Source organism: Scomber japonicus, chromosome 3 (genome assembly GCF_027409825.1).
Source record: "Scomber japonicus isolate fScoJap1 chromosome 3, fScoJap1.pri, whole genome shotgun sequence".
NCBI lineage: Eukaryota > Metazoa > Chordata > Actinopteri > Scombriformes > Scombridae > Scomber > Scomber japonicus.
The window spans coordinates 365,389-390,991 of record NC_070580.1 but is presented as its reverse complement, the minus strand read 5'-3'; the positions used below and the strand labels follow the sequence as shown (position 1 = coordinate 390,991).

The following is a 25,603-nucleotide window of genomic DNA, read 5'->3' as shown; positions in this document are numbered from 1 at the left end:
ATGTCATCACACTTTAACTGCAGAACACAAAATGCACAATAACATTCAACCAACTCAGAGAAAAGGCAGCACATCAACACAACCAATAAATGAAAAAGTGCTTCCTATTTGCCGGTGGCGAGCAACAGCACCTAACGTGCGTTTGTGTAAGTGAATTTAGTGAGTGAGCTGTTTTTGACACAACCTCTGGAGTCCCACTGAGTCCCAGCAGCTGGTAATTACCAAGTTAAAAGTGCAAGGCCATGAATTATACAGTGTGCTCAATGCACAATTAAATCAGGCAGCAATCAGTCAATGTTACCAAATAACTACTTGCCAGTTCACACCTGGATCAGCGCAATGAATAATATAACATAATGTCACCCCCCCCACCACCACCACCCACCCAAGTCAAAATAGACTACATTAAAACATTGTAACAACAAAGACAGACTAAAGAGTTTTGTTTTTATTTGCTGACAAATTAAATAGATATTCACGGTTGACTCTTTTTCTTTATTTTATGATTCCTCTTTTGGCATGCATGTCTTCCACACAACTTCCTGTCCCTTTCCAACACTCAATAGTTTTACTGTTACAACTTCTAACTGTATAACAAATAGTCACACAGCAGCATTTTCATCTTCTCTCGTCTCTCTCTCTCTCTCTCTCTCTCTCTCTTTCTCTCTTCTTTTCTCTCTCTCTCTCTCTCTCTCTCTCTCTCTCTCTCTCTCTCTCTCTTTCTCTCTTCTTTTCTCTCTCTCTCTCTCTCTCTCTCTCTCTCTCTCTCTCTCTCTCAATGAAGTTACTGTCATGTAGGCAGTGTTGGGTAACTAGTTCCATATAAAGATTTTACTCATTTTTTAATATTTAACATGTAACTGAATACATATATTGATGTTTTTAATTCTTTGAAATCCATATTTTTTTATATTTGGTGAATAAATCATGATGTGGGTTTATTTCATCCCCAACTGGTCGAGGCAGGTGACCGCCCACTCTGAGTCTGGTTCTGAGGTTTCTTCCTGTTAAAAGGGAGTTTTTTCTTGTCACTGTTGCTCATGTGGGAATGTTGGGTCTCTTTAAAGTTAAAACCTGAAGAGTTTGGTTTAGAACCTGCTCTATGTGTAAATAGCCTTGAGATAACTCTGTTGTGATTTGGCACTATACAAATAAAGATTGATTGATTGGAGCACACATTAAGCCCATTTTTCATCAAATGTCTTTCATCCATCATCATATCATTTTATTTTCCAAAATCTACATGAACTAATGAATACATTTTCAAATGAGAGATAAATCTTGCTTTATAAGAAATGACCTTTCTTATAAATCATATCAGTATCCATGAAAAACAGCTGAACAACATTTGTTAGAAAATTAGAAAAGTAATCAAAAAGTAATCAAATGTACATTAGTCATTGACATAGTTACATGACTTATTCCATTTTAAATAGAGTAACTAAGATAACTTTCTAGTGGTTTAATACAGTTATCTCTTGTGTTCATAGATCAGGGAATGATCATGGAGAATGTCACTGTCACTAAGTTTTTATAATATAATAAAGTACAGCTGTGATAATATAAAATGTATCTTCATAGAGGCAGTTCTAATTGCAGACAAATAGTGTACATTAATAGACACTGATATAAGCTCTACGTCTGCTTATAGCTACATTATAACCTGAACCTTTACATATTGTTCATATTCTATCCTCATAAAAAGTGTCTATACCAAATGTTCAACCACAGATCTACTTACAAAGCATCAATAGCTGATATGACTGATCAATAAATGTGTGGTAGACTTTTGTTCCTGTATTTACTTATGAACTTTTTAAATTTAGATTGATAGATGAAACGTCCACCATATAGAAATGTCACTATTTTAATTGGAATGCATTAATCCACTAGTTGTTCAGTGATTTCTTCTAACTCATATTATTTGAGGAGATTTGTTACGAGAAAATCAGATCAAGAAGATAGACGACGAGCAAAAATGTGAAGAGGTGAAGAGTGTTAATCTGGCCGCTCCATGCACCAAAACATATCTGCACTAATGTTATTCTTGAGTTCAGCACAGATCACAGTTGAATTTGTTGGCATCAAAACTGAGCAAGTAGAAAATTGCCGTTTATGGCAAAGTATCCTGATCCCAAACGCCCAGATGAAGAGTTACTGCAGTTATTAGAAATTAATTTAACAAGGAATGATTTTGTTTTCAATGGAAAATATTATTTACAAATTAAGGGTACGGCAACTCCCTGCTGCTGGTGTTTTAGAACTTAGTTGCTTTCGGGAGCAATATGGGGTTCTGTATCTAGGGGAGCTGGGGATAGAGCCACCAACCTGATTAGTGGAGGACCCGCTCTAAATCCCTGAGCCACAGCTGCCCAGATCTTCAAAAGTATAGAGACAGAAAGATCTAGACGTGTTTGTGTTTTGTATGTTTTTTTATGGTCAGTTCACAAAAAAGCAAGCCACGTGTTAAATAGCCCCAAATGCTTTTGACCACCAAACCCAAGACCAGCTAGTGTGTCCGTTGCCTCCCGGTTCCTCTCCTCTGGATCTATAAATGAATAGCAGCCATCAATCATTGTCAGGGCCGTCCTCCCCCAGCCCAGACGGACAGGGGGTGACTAATGTCACTGCATGTTACTGTCCAGCCCTCCCGCCTCCACTCCCCCTCACTCACATCAAACAGACCTGACAGGCCACCAGCCACAGACCAAAGGGGCACCACAATGTCACCTTTTTAGATTTTTTGGGGGGGGGGGAGGGTGGCAGCGCGGGCGGGGGGGGGGGGGGGGGGGGGGGGGGGGGACTTGTTGAGGGGACACAATCAGCTTCAAGCATCCCATTCTTTGTTTTGTTTGTTGATTGACAGCCAGGGTACCTTCATTGAGCGATTAAGAGAACGTTAGACAAACCTTTTGATTACTGTACAGTTCAGTAGAACCTTCATTCACATTCGTCCCAGAACTGTAGACCAAACTATAACTCAATCCATAATAAGTTGTACAGTTACGTCAGTGGACATAATAAGTGAGTATTGTCTGTTACTATGGTAGAAGATTTTTAGTAGTGAACAAGGCTGGTTTACCAATTGGGCAAAGGATGAATGAGTCCCAGGACCCCCAAAAGCTCCAGGTTCACTGTAGGTCAGATGGTGTTTGTTCAATTGAAGACTTCCGAAATGTTTGGTAGAATTTGCACCTCTAGTAAGTACAGTATCCTATGTCCCCTGCCCTTTGTACCCCAACAAATCCTGGTGGAACTAGTCTGCAGGTTTGTGGCATACCACCATGATGTAAGTATAGCCCACCACCAGGTAAACCAGACTAAATGTGTTTTCAAACCTCATATTTAGCCGACAGCTTGGTTACATGTCATGAATGCTCTCTGTGGGAATATTACAGTAGTGTGAAGTGTCAAGGGGTGTTGCATTGATCTGATGCGCAACCCTTATTAGGGTTATGGTTAGGGTTTTGATACATGCTGTTTAGTGGTGGTGTGTTTTGTCCTTAATGGTACAGACTGCATTAGATAGAACACAAAAATCATCATTTCAGTAGTTACTGTAGTAGTTTTATCAGTAGACAAAATAGTGCTACTACATCAACATTCATTTTGTGAACCTGGAACCCATTATGAGTTATTATGACTTTTGCAGAATCTAATAAGTTGAATTGTGTGCAGTATTACTTTATTGTTGGCATATCAGATTATTTGTTTTACCTATGATTTCATTCAGTGCCTTGATGAAATTTACTCTTGTTTTTCTGTCAGGCTCTGACATTAGCCCTGTTTTTTTTCTGTCTCCTCATTGGACGGGTAAATGGGTGTGTACAGATGCTGATCGGGCCCAGAAGCATGGTATGGATGAGTTTATTTCAGCCAACCCCTGTAACTTTGACCACGCCTCGCTCTTTGAGCTTGTACAGCGCCTCACCCTGGACCACAGACTCAACGACTCTTACTCCTGCCTGGTAAGTCAATCTCTAACTGTCATCCAAAGTGTTGCATACAGCTGTACTCACCAAAAGTTATTGAAATAGTGAGTTAAAGTCCGTGTAAAGTAAGAATAAATATGTGTTCTGAGTTTGACATACCACAGAAAAGTGTGTTGTTAACCACCCTGCCAAATTTGAATGATTAAAAAAATCACCAAATATATGAAATTAGGCTTCAAAGTTGTGTAAAAATCAGTCTCTTTCTCTGCTCCCAAACACTGTGGGCGTGCCCACCGAGTTCACTGAAACCCCGCCCCCTACCAAGTGTCACCTGTCAATCAAAGTCACCACCTCTACCAACGCGGCAGTGATTTTCAGAGCGTCCACTAAATCCTGAACACAGAAATGTTGAAACACAGTTTGTGAAGCCTAGCTCCACAATTCAAATCTAAATGGTTGAAATGCTTTTTACACCTTTTTTAGAAATACATTTATGATCTATTTAATGTGTTTAGAAGAAAATGTCTGAATTCACTTTACACGGTCTTTAATAGTGGAGAATGAAAAAAAGCACACCTGACCAATCACTGGGCAAAGTGACACAATACAGGCAAGGCCGTAGCCAGGATCTTTCAAATACCGAGGTCAAAAACAAGATCAGTAATTATATGCACATTCAATGGACTCAATGATGTATTTCTAACGCTTTCTTGCTGTGTATTTCTCAGTCACGGTCACTCTTGTGCTCCAGTTCTATCTTCTCACTTCCAATTTTGCAACTTAAATCAACTCCTATTTCAGTATCCTACAACTTCCATGGTTGCATTAAAAATGATGACTGCAATATATTATTTTCTTTGTTTGTTCTTAAAATGTGGAATGGAGCACGGCCTGCTGGGAAAGTGAGAAAAGGGCTCATCCAATGAATGAACAGTTCGCAAAATTGGGTCAAGTCCAATTCACAAAATATATTTCTGGTGATTTTCAAGTTGCAGTTCACATCTACTGCAGCCAATAATTTTTCTGGAAGTGAGCACTTTTTAACTGCAACTTAAAAATCTACAGTAATATACTGTATATTTGTGAATTTGTGAGGAATCTGCTGATGGAAGCTCAACACAGCTGGAGCTGTTAGGTAAGGAAACCAGTTCAATTGGAAACCAGTTGGGACATAACACCGGGGCTGGTGGATTTCATGACCTCACTCCGCCACTGGCTATAGCCGACTACTTTCGTTTTGACATGGCAGCGGTATCTGCAAGTACGTGTCACATGATGGTCCAATGATGCTATTTTCACTTTACAATGAAACAAAACTTCAAGAAAAAAATACTGAGGACATGACCTCGGTGTCCTCAATCGTAGCTACGGCCATGAATACAGATATGCCAAGGCCTTGTTCAAACTTTAAATGCTCACGTTTGGGAAGGTCTAAATAGTTTATTTCACCTTCCTCACATGAACTGAGCTATTTGTGTAGATGAAAATGTGTATTTTAGACATGACTGCAGTCCATGTGAAAATTTACATTTAGCAAAGAACAAGGGTTCATGAGGACTTCTGAGATGTCTGAACTGTCTCTCAAACACAACACAAGTATCTAACATACATGTCCTAGAATGTATGAAGTTAACATTCATACATTCTGCTGCAGAAACAGTCCAGTGGTTCAGTTTGTGTGAATAAAGCAGGACAAAAATTGACTTCAGGTTCTGAACACACATAAAGAGTCATATTCAGAGGCAGACATGTCCGACCTATCCATGTTGTATCTGTGGGTAAAGATACTAGTATTATGAAGTCTTTAATGGCATGTTTTTTGTTGTTGTTTTTTAAACAAAGTTTTATTGAAAATTGACCAAACAGACAATCAGCAAGACAGAAAAAAGTACATGAGATTGTGCAACATACATTAAACTAAGGTAGACTGACTAGGGGTTACAGAAAAGAATTCTTCATAATATGATCATGTGCATTTACTTATTTTGTTGGTCATACGAGTTAAAGTATCAATATATAAATTAAAATCTACAAGAAAGTGATTTAGTTTGGAAGTGATTTAGAAACCTTGCTTTGTGTATGTGAAATTTACCAATTGCAAGCATGAGGTTTGTTATGTAACTTAAGGATTTCTTGTCACATTCAAATTTAGTGATAATATGTTTAGGCATAATGCTTATAGAAAGTCTCCATATCACTCCAAAACACAGATGAGGATGAGCAGTGATAAAACAAATTTAGTCTTTAATGATGTGTGTATATATATGTATGAGCACCTGGTGACATCATCAGACGAGGTGACAGTAGTGTGTGTGTGTGTGTGTGTGTGTGTGTGTGTGTGTGTGTGTGTGTGTGTGTGTTACTCACAGGGCTGGTTCAGTCCCGGTCAGGTGTTCGTCTTGGACGAGTACTGCGCTCGCTATGGCGTTCGAGGCTGCCATCGCCATTTATGTTACCTGAGTGATCTGCTGGAGAGAGCTGAGAACGGAGCCATGATCGACCCCACCCTGCTGCACTACAGCTTCGCCTTCTGTGCCTCCCACGTCCACGGAAACAGGTAGAAAGCAAAGTGCTCACTAGTCCAAGGTTGTTGTGACTTTCCTCTTGGATGCTAAAGTGTTGTATCATTGTTTTTATCACTGAAAAATGAATGAGAATTAGGCTGGCCCTCATATAAGAGACATACAGTGCTGTTTGTTATACTTTGATTTGTTTCCTTTTGCATGATCTATTGATTTTTGGTTTGCATGTTGTTTGCACACTCACTTTTCCTCTTTCTTTTGTCTTTTCCCCCCCCTGTAAACCTACTTACCTTGTTAATGTGCACAAAATGAACCTTCCCTCCACTCTCCCACTAAACCCCTCCACTTCCACACACACCCAGTCAGCGTGTGTCAGAGTTATTAAACTGGCCGGTATCTGAGGCCGAACTCGAACGAGCCCTTTTTCCCTCTGCCCCTGAGCTCCCTGCCCAAACCTCTAAGAGAGAGCTCAAAATCATTGAGTTCATGAAGAAAATGGACTTGAGGTCCCCAATTTTCTCAGGAACTAGAAGGTACGTTCATTCACAGTCTAGATAAGGGGAAAAACAAAAACATCATCTAGAAGGTTCTCATCTAGAACATCAGATATTGTATACACACAGCCACATGAAGACATCAAACATGTTGCATGCTGGTCATTATCTCTCCTGTATGGCTCCTGGTGGAACTAGTGTCTCATTCACTAGTAGTTTAGCTTTAACTTTACAAGCTTTCAGCACTGGAGCAGAGAGTAGAAACTTCTCTCCTTTTCCTTTAAACTTCTCTATGTTTGCAGTTTGATCATTTTAGGACTTAGATTTTATTTCTAATTGCAGCCTGTAACATTTTTTTCTTGCTTTGCTCTGTTAGTTCAAATGGCAACACAAGGTTCAAATAGTTTTAGGGAGCAGCACTAAAATATGTTTAATGTGCTGAATGAAGCACAGCATTATTCAGGCTGTTCTCATCCTCTATTAGTATGATATCGTATGAAGAGTTGTGCACTACTTTTTGTACAATATCATACAAATTTAAATACATGTAGTAACTTGAGTGATCAACTAAGTCTCACAGCAGTTTTTAAAATAGCCCTGAAATGTAATCTATTGATTCATGTCCAGTAATCCACCAATATTATATATTACTTAAAAAATACAAATGCTATATTATTCAACATTTAACCAGGAGATTTTACCTCTGTTGTAAGTCTCAGGAAGAACGGATAATTCACTGATGATTTTATTTATATGATAACTCAATGAAATGCTGGATGAATGTTATGACCATCTGTTTTAATTATTTCACCTTCCATTGTGAGAAATAAGTTTTGTTTTCGTTGTTGATTTGTATTATGGGTCACGTGGGTTTATAAGACACATGCCAGGGTTAAAGTACTTTTTTTTAATAAGAAAAGATTAAAGAATGAAATAAAGTAATAGAACTTCCTTCATAATCTAATCAACATTATCTAGCAGAGATAATCAATAGAGAAAATAAAATAAGAAAACATAATCAGACAAAGTACTTTTTCCAGGCTTTTGCCACAAAACTTGCAAACTTAAATACATCAAATTTGAATAGACATTCCATTATTTGCTCCTTAGAACACCAACATATTTCAGGATTGAGTGGAGTCATTTGTTGGAACATTAACTCTCTTGAATCATCACAATGTGGACATTATAGAAGGAAGTGGCTCCCACTTTCCACTTCATCTATATCACATTTTTGTTGAACTGGGATGACTGATGTGTCTTATGAATGTTACATTTGTGTTTTAAGACGGCTGTAGATTTTTCCCCTCACAGTAGATGTAAATGCTCTATTTCTTGGTGAATGTCTGTCCAGACTTAGAATGTTACAATTTTGAGTGAAACCCTGAATGTGACATCTCGTTATCTGAGTATAACATCTGTTCATCAAATATTTTGTGTGGTTTTGGTATAAAAAAGAATTAGCAGCATATTCGTAAAGCAGTTTTCAGTCAGAGATCAGATGGTGTCATTTCCTGAAGGTTCTATGACACAAGAGTCATCTCTGCTTCCTTCCAGTATGTACTCTGTTATCTAAGTTGCAGTATTTACTTCTTGCCTTAATCTGCTCTGATGTGCTCGGACATCAAATCTGTCAACATCACAGTCAGCCGTCTGCAGATGAAGCGTAACAAAAACAGACGAGGGCCACTCCGGCGCTGAGGGCAAAGGTCAGGGAGGGCTGTCTGTCAGTGCCCCCCCCCCTTCCCTTCACCCTCCACCTCTCATTTATCTATCTATCCATCCATCCATCCATCCTTCCCTCCATCCTGCTGACAAACAGTGACTGAGGATTGAGGACTTTTCTGATCAGCCTGGACAGATGGACAACACTTGCTCCAAGAGAAAGAGAAAAAAGGAGAGAGGGACACATCAAAGACAAATATGATGAGAAAAGGATTTGATTGAAATCTGTGGAGAGAGAAATATGGAGGTTCATCACATTCTTTTTTTAACAGCAAAAAAAAAGGTACACAGCATCAAAAAGTAGTTCATCACTGTCAGAGGACAGAGCTCAGCACTACAAGTTATTATTCATATTCAAAAAAGTATACATCCATGTCAATTCACATGTACATTTTTGGATTAAAAAAAAATCCAAAAATAATGGGCCCCATATACACACATCAACATCCACATGCATCAAACAGAGACCTGGCTCTGCCAGTTCAGCCATTGCGCCTGGAGGTCGAGGCATGACAGGTTGACAGGTTGTCATGTGTGACGGCCCAATGTCTCCGCTGCCAACGCTGCTGCACGTGCCCCCGTGCACACACCTTACCCAGACCACCCCACCCCCGACCCAAACAAATACACACAAATGCCCCCACGCCCCCCCACCCCTGCCTCCTAATAGCCTGCTAGCCTGGAGGTGTTGGTGCACCAAGTTGGACTCAGTTTCCCGCTCGCCTGTTAAAGTGTCAGATTTGACTTCTGTCCAGCTAAATGTTAACTCCATTTAGATCAACTGTTTGTTACAAAATGCCTTCAAAAAAAAAAGAGAAAAAAGAACAAACCTGCTCTATCTTTGATATAAAGTATAAAGTATTATTAGAATTAATGTGTTTTATATTTATTACATCTTATACAGCTATACATTATGCTTTATCAGTCTAAAGTAAATGAAACATAATCATCACAGCCAGTGGGAATGTATGTGATTTTATTTGTCATGTAACTGCACTTTTAGTGTTTCAACTCCACCTTAGGCAATATTATAATATTTTATTCTGATGAATAGTATATAATCACTGCCATACACACATGTGCAGAGTTATTTCGAGGTTATGTGGTTGTGAAACGAATATTTCAGAATAATTCAGATTTTTTTATATAGAATATGATTTGGATTAGAGTTAGCAATAGTGACAAAGTCTGTTTGTAGCCCGTTTTAAATGTTTTATTACTGGAAAGTAACAGATCAGCTACAATAGTTGTGGACTGACCTGTGCTGCTTATTCATTGATTTAATCTTGCAGTTATTTATTTTCTCAATTAATTAATTGTTTGATCCATAAAATGTCAGAGCTGAAACTTTCAGATATTTAGTTTTATTGACCATCAATCAAAAACCCAAAGATATATTTTTTGATGTCATAGAAAATTAAGAAAACCAGAATATATTGTGCAGTTAAAATGAGTTGAACGATCACTCAATAATCAAAATAGCTGATAATAAGATACATTTTCTGTTATTCAACTAATTCATTCATTATTCTAATCTTTTGAGCTGTAGACTGATTATCTCATGAATGCAGTCTAAAAAAATCAATTATGGATAACAGTACACTGATCATTATTCAGCTAAATCTTTATTTTTTACATGGTAGTATATGTAAAGACTTGATGTGGCTGTCTGCTGCATGTAAATGAAGATGTGAAAGTGCTGGCTTGTTGTCTGTCTGTCACTGATGGCTCATTTACTTGTTGTCGTCATCGGAGCTGTGAGGTCATCAGGTCAAGCAAACATGAGGAAGCTGCCAAGGAACAACGCGCGGCTGGGAAAAAGAGAGAGAGAGAGAGAGAGAGAGAGAGAGAGAGAGAGAGAGAGCCCTGCAGGACTTAATTAGTGTGAAATTTTCCTTTCATTTTTTGTCACAATGTGAAAGGTGAGATGGCTTTTTACTGTGATTTTTATTATGACAATCCCTGTGCTATTGTTTAAGACTAGCACGGCTAGCACATATGCATATATGCATATAATCACCAGCTACTAAACAAAAGGCTGCAGCCTCTCATTATCATGCACAAAAATCGTGGAAAAATTTGGAATAATTCAATTATTTAATTTATCTGATGCAAAGCGCACAAGCTTATGATGCAGGTTCAGTTTAGATTCATTAGTTGTAGTAGTTACAGTGTTTTTGTCCTCTACAGTAGTGGTTCTCAAATGGGTACTAGTACCCCTGGGGGTACTTGAAGGCATTCCAGGGGGTACATGAGATTTTTAAAAATATATATATTTTAAAAATAGCATCAATTCAAAAAGTCCTATTATAATGAAATGTTCATTTATAAACAATTGAGTTCATGAATTCAGTTTAAAAACATATCTTTATTATAATCCTAAAAGAGGGCACTTTAAGTTGATAATTATTATTATTAAGTGCCCCAATCTTTATTTATAACTAAATTCATTATTTGTTTTTTAACAAGTCTTTAGTTATTTTAATATCTTTTTATTTCCAAATAGTTGAAGAGAATGCAATGCTTTGCACAGTTACAAAGTTAAATAAATCAGACACTGATGACACAGTGTTTTACGTCTTTTTTTCAACCAATTGCGATGGTTCGGGGGTACTTGGCTGTGGAAATATTTCACAGGGGGTACATTACTGAAAAAAGGTTGAGAAGCACTGCTCTACAATAAAATGCTACAATTTTCAAAAAATGAAAATTGGCACCTTGTTATCATTTTGGTATCATCATGTTAACACTATACTTACTTTAAACAATTATGATAATGAATGAAATCTTATGCAGCTGCCAGCATGATGGTGAATTCATAGGCTCCGTCAGCAGCAGAGGCCTACAGGTGGCTGAGACACACTGCCACTGTCTGTTCAAATGTCCATGAAAACTCAAAGGAGTCTGGATGAGATGATCACCGAGCAAACCCGTACCCCTCCAAACTGAACGCAGCACCCATGGAGCAGTGTGTGTGTGTGTGTGTGTGTGTGTGTGTGTGTGTGTGTGTGTCTGTAGCGAGTATACACACACACACACACACATACAGTTTCACGCTGTCTGCTGAAATGACATGTCAAAGGGGGGGCAGAGACAGAGAGAGAGAGACAGAGAGAGAGAGAGAGAGAGAGAGAGAGAGAGAGAGAGTGTGTCATGTCTCCTGCTTCTCATCATGCTGTCATGGCCACCAGTCCAGCGCCTCTTCTGTCACATGCACTCTGCTCACACTCCACCCAGACCCAACCATGTCACAAACGATAAACACATCACACACACACACACACACACACACACACACACACACACACACACACACACACACACACACACACACACACACACACACGTAAAGCTGTAATGGCTTTATATGTATTTAGAATGATTAGTATTATTTATTATCATTTGCTGTTTAAGGTGTCTTAATGACATCTGTTAATTACATGAGTTAAAATTTCAACTGCGCTAATGAGCTATGATGTTATATTTCAGAAATTTAGGCGAAATTTAGGCGTACATTTAATTTACTGATCATATCTTTGACAGAGGATCGTGCGTGTGTGTGTGTGTGTGTGTGTGTGTGTGTGTGTGTGTGTGTGTGTGTGTACATACGTGGGTTTTGACACCTCTGCCTGGTCCGTCTGCAGCTTGCATCCTCCCTGTCAGTAATGTGTGTATACAAGGATGTACACTAGCAGAGAAAACACCAAGTGCCTTTTCTTCAACTTTGATAATTTCCCTGCTGGAAAATGATAGGTTGCTCACTTCCAGTTAAGAGTGAGTCACTGTCGCAAGCGCCAATTTAGGTAATGACTTATATCTTGGAAGAGATCACAGTTACCAAGTGACAAACATGAGTTTCGCTGTGATCACCCTTCAGTGTTCAGCATGCTTGAAATAGACCAGGTCATACAAAGTGTTGTGTAACCATATTTTACATTGATACATATCCTGAATGTACACACTTAAAGGTAGGGAGAAGGTTTGCCCAAGAAGTGACAGAAGTCGCTGTGTATGTATGTAGAGAGAGATGTTCAAACACTATATTCATACCTCTGTACACCTGATTTGATTGGTGTAAAATAATGGTACATGGTTGGATACAGAATTTGTCAAATGCAGCCTTTCCTACATTGTGATGATGGAATGATGTGGCACAGAGTTCAGACATCTCCTTCACATTGATAGCAGCCAGCTGAGTTGATTTGGGCATGATGAGGATGTTTCCTGGGTGCAACATTCAGAGGTTTTCCAGGCACATTCAAATGATATATGTAGGAACATCTTGGGATCTCCCAGTAGGAGCTGGAAGATGTGACTGAACCATCTTATTCAACCTTCTGCCACTGTGATCTGTTGAGAAGGAGAAAATAAAAAGGAAGATGGATTTTTACCAAAATATTTAGGAGGAAATAAAACCTTAAAGATCATCTATCCATACTTAACTGTTATATAGACTGTCTTGGAAAACAACCTGCAGTGATATTGTGGGGAAGATATTCAGCACATATGCTGTCGAGCCTTTGATGTACACTCAGCCCCAATTGTATGGGATCAGAATCATATCTGTGCTATCTGCATTTCTTTATTGACAATCATTTCAAGAACTGTTTCTGTGCTGTGAGTTATATCCCAGACTCTCTCATAGGAAAAATGATGTAATTTTAAAATCAAATGTCTATTCTATTATTTCATTCCCCACTGGTATGAGCACATGCAACAGATTTTTTTCCCCTCAAATTCTAGAGTAGATAATTTGACTTTCAGAGGAAGAAAATGATAAAAACAAATGTGTTACTGAGAGTTTTGGTATGATTAAAGGACCAGTGTGTAGGATTTAGTGGCATCTAGTGGTGAGGTTGCAAATTGCACCAAACTGTATAACTTTTAAATGTGTTGTCCCAGCAGTGATAAAGTACAGGCAGGCTGGAGGGGACAGTACTGCCAGTACTCTATGAGGACTGACTAGAAACCTCTTGACTCTCTGCTGTTGTGTTTCAGGCCCGATGGTATTGGCACTGTAACCGTTGAGGAGAAGGAACGCTTCGAGGAGATCAAGGAGAGGCTCCGGGTGCTTCTGGAAAACCAGATTACACACTTCAGGTAAGACCCATGTTAAACAACCATGCACTGAACTCCTGCCAGTTTAGACTGTTGAGGTTCTAAAGTTCAACTGAAAATCCACTCTGCTGGTTCCACAGGTACTGCTTTCCTTTTGGACGGCCAGAGGGAGCACTGAAAGCAACGCTGTCCTTGCTTGAAAGAGTAAGTTGGATTTTTACTGCAAAGTAGGCAATGCTTTCTTTTACCTCCAATCTTCTTTGTGATCACTCAGTCTGATCATACTACATCATATTGTGTCACTGATCTGATATTATCACCTATGTTTTGGCCAGCAAACCAAATTCCTTTTCAAGAAAAAAAAAAGTGTTTCAGCCATTATGATAAATCATTCAGCAAACATAGTTACATCTCTTGTCGTTCATTTATGTACAGTGCAGATGAAAACTCTGCATCTATCTGTTTAAGGTTCTCATGAAAGATATCATAACCCCAGTCCCACAAGAAGAAGTCAAGGCTGTGATCCGTAAGTGTCTGGAGCAAGCAGCTCTCGTCAACTACCAACGCCTGTCAGAGTACGCCAAACTGGAAGGTAAGCTTCAGCTCCTATCTTAATCCGACTTTTTCCTTTTATGTCAGTGTTGTACTGAGTAAGAGTACAGCACTGGCCCTCTGCCTCTGTCTTCACATGGCTGTTAATAAGACATCTCTTTACTTGCAGGGTCAGTTGGAATTGATGTGTCTTGTCACATACAGTACTGATTAACATATGAGAGATGCTAAATGTAGTGTTGAGAGGATTTCTGATCTCATTGCAGAGCTTGCAAAGGTTAAGCAGTTACTATTGGAAAGCTTATAGAATATTGTGGGATAATCAAAGAGAGTAAACATGCATACCAAATTTGACCAAGTAAGAATATTATTAGGGCTGTCAAATGATTAATTTTTAAAATCGAGATTAATCGCAGAATTTCCATAGTTAATCACAATTAATCGCGTTTTGAATTGCATGTTTAAAATCCTGTTATTTTACATTTCAAGGCAGTTTTAAGCCCATAATATAAAGCATTTCTTACCAGAGTGTCTTAACTGGGAATCAATCACGGCTCTGCTGCGACTCCCACACTCCAAAATGGTACTTTGGTGGAGCTGAGGCTTGCTTGGCTGCACCTGGGTGTTTAGTATGGAGGTGCTAACTCAAACTCGACATACTCCGGTGGTAGTTAAACTCCGTTTGACACAGGTTGCATTTTACTTTTGACTTGTCAACTGAAGCGTCTGGAAGTGTTTTAAAGTTAAACAAGCCGTTCAAAAGTCCAGTAGCTCTCTTACTTTCCATCAGCGCGGTAGGTTTACTGCAGGAGGCCACTTCAAAGCATAGCGCTACAGCTAGAGGAGCCGTCTACGGGTGAGTAAAAGGGACAAAAAGGCTTGCAAAATTAAAATGTGATTAAAAAAAATTAACGCGTTATGGATTGCATTAATCTAATCATGATTAATACGTTAACGCTGACAGCCCTAAATATTATATTATATAAGAGACAAGCAAGGAATTATTGTTGACAATTCTTTGCTAGATGCTCAGGTGGGACTTTCATCTTAAATACATGCAGTCAAATGATGATGTTCATAGCATTATTATGCATGGGACTCTAGCAAAATTGAGCATTTGTATTAACTACTGGAACTAGAAAGTAGGACATTTAGGCCAAGTCCACACGTACCAAAACAATCTTTTCCCCCTCCGTTTTCCCTGGCATCGTTTCAAGAATATTTGCGTACAAATGGATCCATCTCAACACGACTCAACACGCTACTTCATATTCCAGGCCTATAGGCGGCGCTGTTTCAGTTTCAGAAATTCACCAAAAACGGAGAGGAAGAGGCTATAAGAGGGATATAAGAGGTGGAAGGCTAAGCTCGAGGGGTGTGGCGATGACATCATCGAAACGCAGGTATGCGTCTTCACCATCCAAACGAACACTCAAGGGCTGCGTTTGTGAATTTTTTCACCCTGGGACCAGGTTTCAGACAGCTTCGTTCTCAGGCAATGCGTTTACAATATTTGTTTGGACGATCGGCCAAAACGATGCAAAACTTCTGCGTTTAAACCAAAAAGCGCCTCCGTGTGGATGGCTGTGGTTTGCTGCTTTGTGTTATATGCTTATCCATGGAATCTGAAGACTAAAGTAGCTTTAATGTATGAATAACAAGACTGGCTGAAGCAGAAAAGTAACCTCTAATTTTTTCTTCACAGCTGTAGGAAAAGCTTCTCCAATCATCTATCTAAAGCATATTTAACGGCATGATAGTTGTTATAAGTGATAATGCTTTGTTTGTTTTGCCCTTTCTTCGGCCTATTTTATTAGCAAATGTACAGTAAGTAAAAATGCATTCAATTCTCCTCAAATCTTTATGCTGACTTCGTCCACCATGCCTCAGCTTCTCTTTCAGAGAGTCCTACACTACCACTGTCCCCCACTTTGGCCTGCCTGGTAGCTGAAGTGATGCTCCTTTTCCCTTTCTCTGCCTTCCTATGTTCCCTTGCTCTCTGATGACTTCCATACTCACTCCTCTCTTTTCCTTGTCTATTGGCTTTTGCTGCTTCTCATTAGCTGGTGTGTGAAAACAGGAAGGCCAATAAACAAGACATGAAGAGACTGCCTGTTGTGGCAGTTCAGTATTTTTATTTTCTCTGTTGCATGGTTCAGGTTTTCTTTAGTAGGCATCATAAATATTCTGCTGACTTCTGCAACAATTTTTATCCCAAACTGAAGCAGAACACTTATTTGGTACCTACTTATTCTTCAAATTTCACTTCACTCTTAACCTGCTGTATCTGTCACTCTAAACTAAGGAACACTGACATTTGGGAGATGTGCTTGTTTACTGTCTTAGCCAGAGTGAGATAATAAGATGGATGTTGGTTTTTATCATTATGTGTTGAGTACAGAGATGAGCCCTGAATGTGTTTAGCTGAGCTTAGCACAAACACTGGTAGTAGGAAGGAACATGTGATTTCAGTTGGGACGGAGCCTAAACCTGGTTACCTCTCTACAAGGACTGACCTTATGAGATACTGCATGCAGTCACTGTACATAGTAGTTATTTGTTTAATAACCTCTCCAGTATAAAGCTGGATAAACAAAAAGATTTATTTTTATTTGAATGATCAAATAGTCTTGATTCAGTGATTGATCTTTCCATTGGCCCCTTTCTCAATAGATGCACTTAAGAAATAAGAAATAAAGTTCCCAGCCAGCACATCCATGTGGGCCCCATAAGTTTTGGGCTGCAATTTGGGTCCCATGTGGGTTTGTCCACAGTTTCCATGGTGACCCCACCTGTGTTTGCCCATATGGGCTTCAAGTGGGTTCTGACTGGGTTTCAGATGGGGACCAACTGGGTTGCCCTCCCAAGCCTGCTTAGCCCACTTATATCCCTTACAGAACTCATACAGTCAGGCCACATGGGCTTCACATGTGGGGCCCATATTACTGAAACAATGTCGGCCCCGCAAAATTTGCCCAGTTCAAGCCCATGCCCACTCAGTACCCACATAACCTGCATTTAACCCTTGTTGGGCCCACATCAGCATGTTGGCTAGGTTATTACAACATGCACAGATACAGATACAAAGCTGTCTGGAGTCATGACAGTCCAATAAACAATGATATACTATGTCATATATCATATATACTTACAGTGTGTGGGTGTGACATCTAGAGTAGATCTAGAGATCACAACAAGGAACACCTCTGCACACTGATCTGAGCTCTCAGTTTGTGTTGGTTAACAAGATACCATATTTCCTCAAATAGTTTTACCTCAACTGCAGAGGGTACCAGGAATTTTTTGGAGGCAGGACTATATTAGAGCAAGGCCTTTATTTCTAATTCCCTCTGTTTGAGTATATTTGCTCCTATTTTAGTAAGAAGCATCTATGTTTTCTGATCTGCTTCTATTTGCTTAGTTAAATTCCACACAGGATGTTTTTGCAGTGGAGCGCGTAGCTGTAGCATGTGTGTAGCATGCTCACACCCTTAGCCATGTTACCCTGGTTACACACGCTCATGTAGTGTCACTGCTTTCATTATTATTCAAATATGTGCTGTTAGAATTTCGTCACATCAGAATCAGAGTCATGAGATCAGTGTTGATATGAAACTCTACCAGTTCTACCATGTTCCAAACACACAAGATAAAACCTGTAAATGCAGCAGCTAAGTCAGTTTGACAAAGCTAACCCAGCTATTGTCCCACTGCTTGCAGCCTGTATGCTAAGCTAGGCTAAACACGTACATTACAAGATCTATCTCTGTACTGGACACAAAGAGACAAAACTGATATTGTTATTCATTGGGTAATACACCTTTCATATAGGAGAAAAACACTGATCAATGCCAGGAGTCTGACATGTATTTCATCAGGTTAGCTCAGTCAGATAATGCATATCGCAAGAAGTATAAGACAGGATACAGGCGCATTTTCCAAAATGTTGTTATAAATACTTCAGCCCATCCTCACAAGAAGAATGACAGTATAGGCTGAAAATTCACCTGGCAAGAAGACCTATAGTTTCATTTATGCCGTATAGCAGCCATAGTAATTATGACATGGGGAAGTGACGCAGTTATGATGTCAGTATAAGGTGACTTGATAAGGTGGTGGTGGGTTGGCTGGATGTCTACAGTAGGTAGATCACTGTCACAATTTTTGAAAAACTGTAACATCATAGTGTACTGTTCAACATACTGCCATGATAACAAAGCTTAAAGACCTTGTAAAGTGAATTCAGACATTTTCTTCTAAACACATTAAATAGGTCATAAATGTATTTCTAAAAAAGGTGTAAAAAGCATTTCAACCATTTAGATTTGAATTGTGGAGCTAGGCTTCACAAACTGTGTTTCAACATTTCTGTGTTCAGGATTGGCATAAACCCGCCCCTGCTGCTGTAGAGGTATAAATACATTCATCACACACTACTACTATTATAGTCTACCATTAGCCAGTTAGCTGATTAGCCGCCGATTTAGCCACTGGGTTAGCCGCTGGGCTAGCCGCTGAGTTAGCAGCAGAAAGCTCTCAGACGTAGCGTCCATGTTTCTGGTAGAGGTGGTGACTTTGATTGACAGGTGACATTTGGTAGGGGGCAGGGTTTCAGCAGACTCGGCGGGCACTCCCACAGAAAAAGGTTGAGTTTTACACAACTTTGAAGCCTAATTTCATATATTTGGTGATTTTTTTAATCATTCAAATTTGGCAGTGTGGTTAACAACACACTTTTCTGTGGTATGTCAAACTCAGGACACATATTTATTTGTTTCAAGTGATCATTTTAATGCAAACCATGATCTTTCCTTAACCCTCACCAGATGGTTTTAGCACCTAAACCCCACAAGGCTTTGACCACAGCCTTGTCACATATAATGTCCTTATTTTCCACTAATGTCATAAGTGTGTAATTGTAGCTAGCCTGAATTTAAGTGCTATACTGTTGTTTTTATTGGAGGATGTGTTGACTTATAATGGTCCACTTAAGACGATGTCTGTAAAGAAACCATCACCTCCCTGAAGAAACTAAGGAATATTAACCTTAGTATCTCAGTTGTGATTGTTGATTATCCCCAAATATACTTTCCCTCACACTGGTGTGCTTCTTCACCTAAAGGGAAAAAAAACTTCTGATATTTCAGATTTTATCTCTGCTTGGCGGAACGAATGGTTAATCCAAAGTAGACAGCCCAACAGACACACACACACATGGATACAGCTTGCTTGTACCCTCATTCCTATCTCTCACAGTTCTGGGGGCGATGCCATCTTCTTCACTCTCTCGACTTCCCTCCCAGCTAAAAACATAGCCTGAAAACTCTAAGGTTAGACTGATATGCAATGAAAAGCAGACATCTGTCAGTCAGCATCATCCAACTCAAGATACAACATATGAGGGTTGATGCAGTTCATTGATACATTTATAAAAGGTGCTTTGTGTAGCATTTAAATGTTTTGATTAATTGCCACCACATTACTCAATTCATTTTGATACATTATTACATTATTATTGTATTAAAAAAACAAGACCTATCATTTTCCTCATGGCATTTTATGAAATGGCTCAAAAAGAGTTTGCTTTATTGCCAAATGTGGGCAGTAACTGTCACAACACAATTGAAATAAAACTTATTCCAAGTAAAATTTAGTTTTATTGTATAGAAAAAAAAATTGAGATTATACTGGCTTGTTCACGAGAGATTGCAGATTTAGTTTTATTTTGATGTGTGGACAAATTCTGACATAACTCAAATGAAAACAAAAACTAGGTGTAACTACACTAAGTGTAGGAAACAACCATATTATACCACAAATTAATGAAAAATGAAAAGTAAAATGAAAAACAAAACAATAGAATAAAGCTGGTTCTGTTTGTTTGGCTTTTTATGGAAAGAAAAATGACAGAAAGCTAAAAATGAAAAATAATGGGCTCCTGTATTTGAGTTAGAATTTAAAATCTCATCTTATTATATATATAAGATAATGAAATGACAGAAGAGGATGCTGTCCTCTAAAGTATCTGACAATAGCAGAAGAGTTCATTGAAAAATAATTAGTAAAGCACAGAAACACTGGTGTGTGTGTGTGTGTGTGTGTGTCATTTTGACTGTAGTTTCATTTAGTCACATTAATTATAGCACGGAATGATACATTTGATAATACATTGAAATTTCAAAATGATACATATTGCACATTGGATACAATTTTTTTTTGACCAAACCAAGAACACACTTCAGGAAACAAAACAAAAAAAACACTGAATTATTAAGACACCGATGTGCTTTTATGACATGAAATCGTCAAAATTGGCCTTGACAGCCTCATATGGGTCGAACCTTAGTCAACTCTGTGCTCATCCTCTCTGACCCTGGCCTCTCGCATGCCTCGGTATCCTCCCTCTTTCTCTGTAGGGAAAAAGAGAGAAATGTATGAGCATCCTGTCTTCTGCTTGGCGTCCCAAGTGATGGATTTAACCATTCGTGAGTACTCTCCTCATTCCCCCAGCCCTCACCCTCCACCTCTGCACCCTTTTTTTATTTGACCCTTAAATTCAGCATGCAACGCCAACCCACTACAGGCGACCTCACATTTTTTTGTCATCCCCGAATGTCCTTTTAAAGGTTGTATGAATCTGTTGTTTCAAGATGAGGCTCATTCCAATCTGTGTGCAAGCTTGTTTTTCTGTCCTGCACACACCACATGTTCTTTGTCTGTCTGCGACTTGAATGCATTTTTACTTTGCTTGTGTGTAAATCTTCTTCAGTGTTTTTAGATCATGGTATAATCAAACAGGACATCCACATTCTGCAGTTAATTAAAATGTCTTTGGACCCAAGTCAGGCCAGCTATCAAAGAAAAGGTTATTCATTCCCACTGTGAAAATGCTGATACTGAGGGAATATACTGCAATTATTTCTACATGTTTTTATGCTTCTTTTCATTTTTCCTCATATTGGATTTTAGGTGAAAGAGAAGATTCTATGCATTTTATGTCTTTTTTGTATATCACAAAATGTACGTTTTTCTGATATGTCTCAAATACATAATCTGACTTTTACCATTATTTCTGTTTCTGTCTCTGTACTGAATATTCAATCTCTTTCTCTCACCTCTTTCCTGACATATTCCTGCCTTTCTCTACCTCCTCTCCATCCTTGCAACCTGTTTTTCTTATATTTCTTTTTTGAACTTTTTTTTTTGAACTTAGTGGAGAAATCTGAGAAAAAACTGGAGGATCCAGGTGACATTGTACTGTCTGTGTAACCTCTGCTGTTAGCACATCCCTGACCAGTAAACACCCAGTCTACTTTAAACCATACCAAGCCATTAACCCTGTCACAACCTTCCTGATACATTCCTGAACGAGGTCAAAGGAAGATCTCTGGAAATGTGCCAAGAACATTGTGATGGCATCAGTGTATGTTTCCCGCCCTGTGGTGTTTTACGCTGCTCTCAACTCTCAGAAAGGAGATATATCCTTTCTTGGGACTGATGAGTTCAGTTCCAAAGTGTTGTGAATTCTTGACGAGAATTCTTCAGATTAGCAAGGATTTGATTAAAATTTGGTCTCATCCAATTGATGCCTAAAAGCAAAGGAGTGGGAATATGTTGATGAGTAACTCTGGAGAGACAGACAGAATGCCATCACCCAAGCATGGAAGAAAACATCTGCATGAAGTTCCTCTTTAAAAACTAAACTGTGTTTAAAGCCACTATGTGTAAAATGTTGGTGATTATTATATATTCTCTCTGATGGCAACAGCTTTTATTTAAAAAAAAAAAACCTATAAAAATCCCAGTGAAAACATTTGCAGTCAGAGGTGTTGCTTTTAACATTTTAAATACATTTTCAAATCCTACACATATTGGCTTTAAAAAAAGTGCATTCCATATTAAAATGACTTGAAATCAAAACTAAGAGGAATCTAAAGCAGCATCTACTAATTCTTGTCACTACCTTAAGTCAAAAATCTAGAGTTGAAGTAAACACACACCCCAATAACAAGTTATACAGAGTCAAGTTAAAGAAGACATTCAAACTATTACTCAAAACTGAAAGAATGCAAAATTAACATCTATGAAGTTATGAACAACCTAACTAAGTTCATTAAAACTTGAGTCACTGTTACACATTTAAATATTAATTAAAAAAAACAATTTAGTAGAAAATGTTTGCTGTTTGATAACAACTGGACTTTCAAGCTGTTACGTAATCCCGCTGACAAGATCGCAACAATGGTCCATTTGAACCAGTACAGAAGTGCCATTCTGTGGAAGCTTTCAGCCATGTTAGCATGACTTAAGCTCCACCAGGCAATCCCCCATCAGCACACTGTGCTGTCCTCAACATCACTGAGTCACAAGAGCTCTGCCAGTGGGTGGACTGAACACACTCATGACTCTGGCATGGCCAATTCAACTCCTATAAAGCACTGTGTGTGTATGTGTTCCTATCCAACAGAAAGATGTTAGTATAAAGTGGACCATGACACACACTGTGAAGGTTTTAAGACATTTACTGTCTTTATTCCTACATTGGAATCTTGACCTGTTAAACCTTGAAACATCAAATGAAATCCTTCTTCAGTACAGTACCGAAGAGTTCTGTGAGAATGTAGGAAAGTGTTTCCCCCACTTTAAATTCACATTTTTATCTAAGTCATAAAGCAGTAATTTCAGTTTCATTTAAGTTTAATATTAAAAGAAAACCTCAAAGTTTCAATTTAAAGATCATCTTCAGACATATGAAAATACTCATCACAATTACCTTGTTAAAGTTCTTAAAATGACATTGACTTTACTTCTTCTCCCTCATCGCATCTATAAATATGGAAATACCTTTCATTTCAAAAGGGTAACCACTGGATACTTAACTTAAAAGTCTATTATCAGTGTATATGTGCTGGAGGCTTCAGGTTTCCACATCACACTTTTTGTAAGTTGCATACTGGACCATGATTGGCCTCCAAACTACTTGTGATGTCACAAATCATGCTCATAGTAAGACTTTAGAGTCTGCTATCCTCTATAGTCCCGTGTCCATTAAGGAAGTCCTGGGTAAAATTTAGGAGGCAGGAACTTTACAGGAAGGTCCTCTCAGCTATTGTGTCTCTTTTGCAGAGTAGGACTTTGATACTGTAGGTGGTGATGTAATCATTCTGCAACAGTTTATATCATCACGTAATCGTTTAATGTGGCACTTTCTGTTGATGTCACATCCCGCTCTGAATATACCCAATCAGCACAGAGTCAACCTCAAGCCCCATCCTGGAATTTTTCGGGGCTGCACAGAGTACATACATCGAGGCAGGGACTTTTTTTGCCCTCGTAAAAGTTCCTGCAGTGGAAACGGCCCTTATATGGGAATATGTTGGAATGCATTATCATGCTTATATCATGGGCATGTGGGAATGTTGGGTCTCTTTAAAATGAAACCTGAAGAGTACAGTCTAGACCTGCTCTATGTGTAAAGTGCCTTGAGATAACTTTGTTGTGATTTGGTGTTATATAAATAAAGATTGACTGATTGATTGATTTAACAAAGGAAAATTCAGCCAGACTACATTAAAACCACTAATCAGTTGAACCCATGTTTAGGTTTATGCAATCAGGCATCTATCAATCAGTCTGTGAGTCGTAAACAAGTATTGCATTTCCTCAAATAAAAGATGGTATTCAATTAAAAGGGGTGTGTGGTCGACACTAAGAAATAAAAATCGACCCCAAAAACAGTGGACGGATACACTTCTGGTGCCTGTTGTACAATGTGCATGCCAGTTAAAGTTACCTAGATGTAATTTCAGTTTTGTGAGTACATGTGTAGTCCTCTAGCTGACCATCACAGAAAGGGGAGGGGGACTATTGTTTAAATATGGGGATAACGATAATAAGAGCATTGACACTACATAAGCATGGGTAATCGGAGTAACCAGGCTAACTTGGCTAAACCAGGGAACATACAAGATACATCCATAAGCATGCTACCTGCATGCTACAGCAACATGTTCGGAGTGGAGCTCAAGCACTACAATTATTGTTATTGTTAAAATATGAGCAAATATACTTAGCAAACAGAGGGAATTAGAAATAAAGGCCTGTCTCTAATATAAGCCTGCTTCTAATAAAGGCCTGGTATCGTTTGTAGTGGAGGCCAATATTTGAGGAACTATAGTATATTTTTTGGCTGTGGTATAATATCAGTCCACTCACTGAACATGCTAAAGGACATCCAGATTCACTACAGTACAGTATATTCAGGTACTACTGTACCACCCCAAACAATCCAACCATAAACCAAATGCCCAACTGAGGCAAAAGCAGTCAGATACACAAAATGACCACTACATTGCTGCATGATGAGTGTTCAATGTACATGTTGTTTACATCCCTCATCACTCCCATGTTTTCTACCGGATGACAACATCACTGCTCTGCCACACTAACAGAGATGTGATTCATTTGCTACATACAGTACTGTACAACAGGTCATCACTACTTCCATCCACCCAACACTTCCATCAGCACTCACGAGGATAGTGTTGATATAAAAAAAGAATTGCTTTAACAACATGTGGTAAACCTGGAAATACAGTATAACTAGTGCTGGGTACAGTGTGTTTAATGCATATGAACTTTGCCTCTATAATATTGTATAATATAAACACAATTATGATTTCAGTCAAGCAAAATTTGATCTTAACTGACAGTCTAGTTTTCTACGTAATGCAAAAAACACTTTTTCAAATCTGATGGTCTAATACCCAGCCCTACTTATAATACACTAATATTTGATGCTTGTATTTTTAATATGACCATGAGATGGTCCCATTGATTTAGGCTGAGGCTATAAACTGGACTAAGGATCACTTTTGAGGCAACAGCTATATCCAAAATTTGTGAGTGACTCAATCCTTTAGCTCCAGTGTTTGGCAGTATGCAGGATAACATGCATGTAACCTCAGAGCAGGTGTGTTCTTATACACCTTTTGCATAGGTTGCATGCACACAGTTTTAACAAGACCCCTTTGTTTAAGAGAGAATAAGTAGTGATTACACATTGACATTTGACCTTTGTGCTCCAGAGAATGTAGGGCGGTTAGTCACCCCTGCCAAAAAACTGGAGGACACCATTCGCCTGGCGGAGCTGGTGATTGAGGTGCTACAGCAGAATGAGGAACACCATGCTGAGGTATACATACATGCATCTGCACACACATGCACACACACACACACACACACACACATACACACACACACACACACACACACACACACACACACACACACACACACACACACACACACACACACACAC

The 25,603-nt window shown here is 38.8% G+C and overlaps 1 protein-coding gene across 4 annotated transcripts in view; it reads left to right on the top strand.

Moving 5' to 3' along the window:
• Positions 1 to 25,603, top strand: part of cadpsa (Ca2+-dependent activator protein for secretion a) — a 205,896-nt gene that overhangs the window by 114,448 nt on the left and 65,845 nt on the right. For 2 of the 4 annotated variants that reach the window (XM_053316688.1, XM_053316690.1), the window contains exons 12-18: positions 3,832 to 3,968; positions 6,302 to 6,489; positions 13,672 to 13,773; positions 13,872 to 13,935; positions 14,200 to 14,323; positions 16,640 to 16,657; positions 25,371 to 25,477. In XM_053316688.1, the coding sequence (XP_053172663.1) occupies positions 3,832 to 3,968; positions 6,302 to 6,489; positions 13,672 to 13,773; positions 13,872 to 13,935; positions 14,200 to 14,323; positions 16,640 to 16,657; positions 25,371 to 25,477 (740 nt within the window). Of the gene's footprint in view, positions 1 to 3,831; positions 3,969 to 6,301; positions 6,490 to 13,671; positions 13,774 to 13,871; positions 13,936 to 14,199; positions 14,324 to 16,639; positions 16,658 to 20,699; positions 20,769 to 25,370; positions 25,478 to 25,603 lie in introns of all 4 variants that reach the window. The other 2 variants (XM_053316687.1, XM_053316689.1) reach the window with 2 other exon arrangements.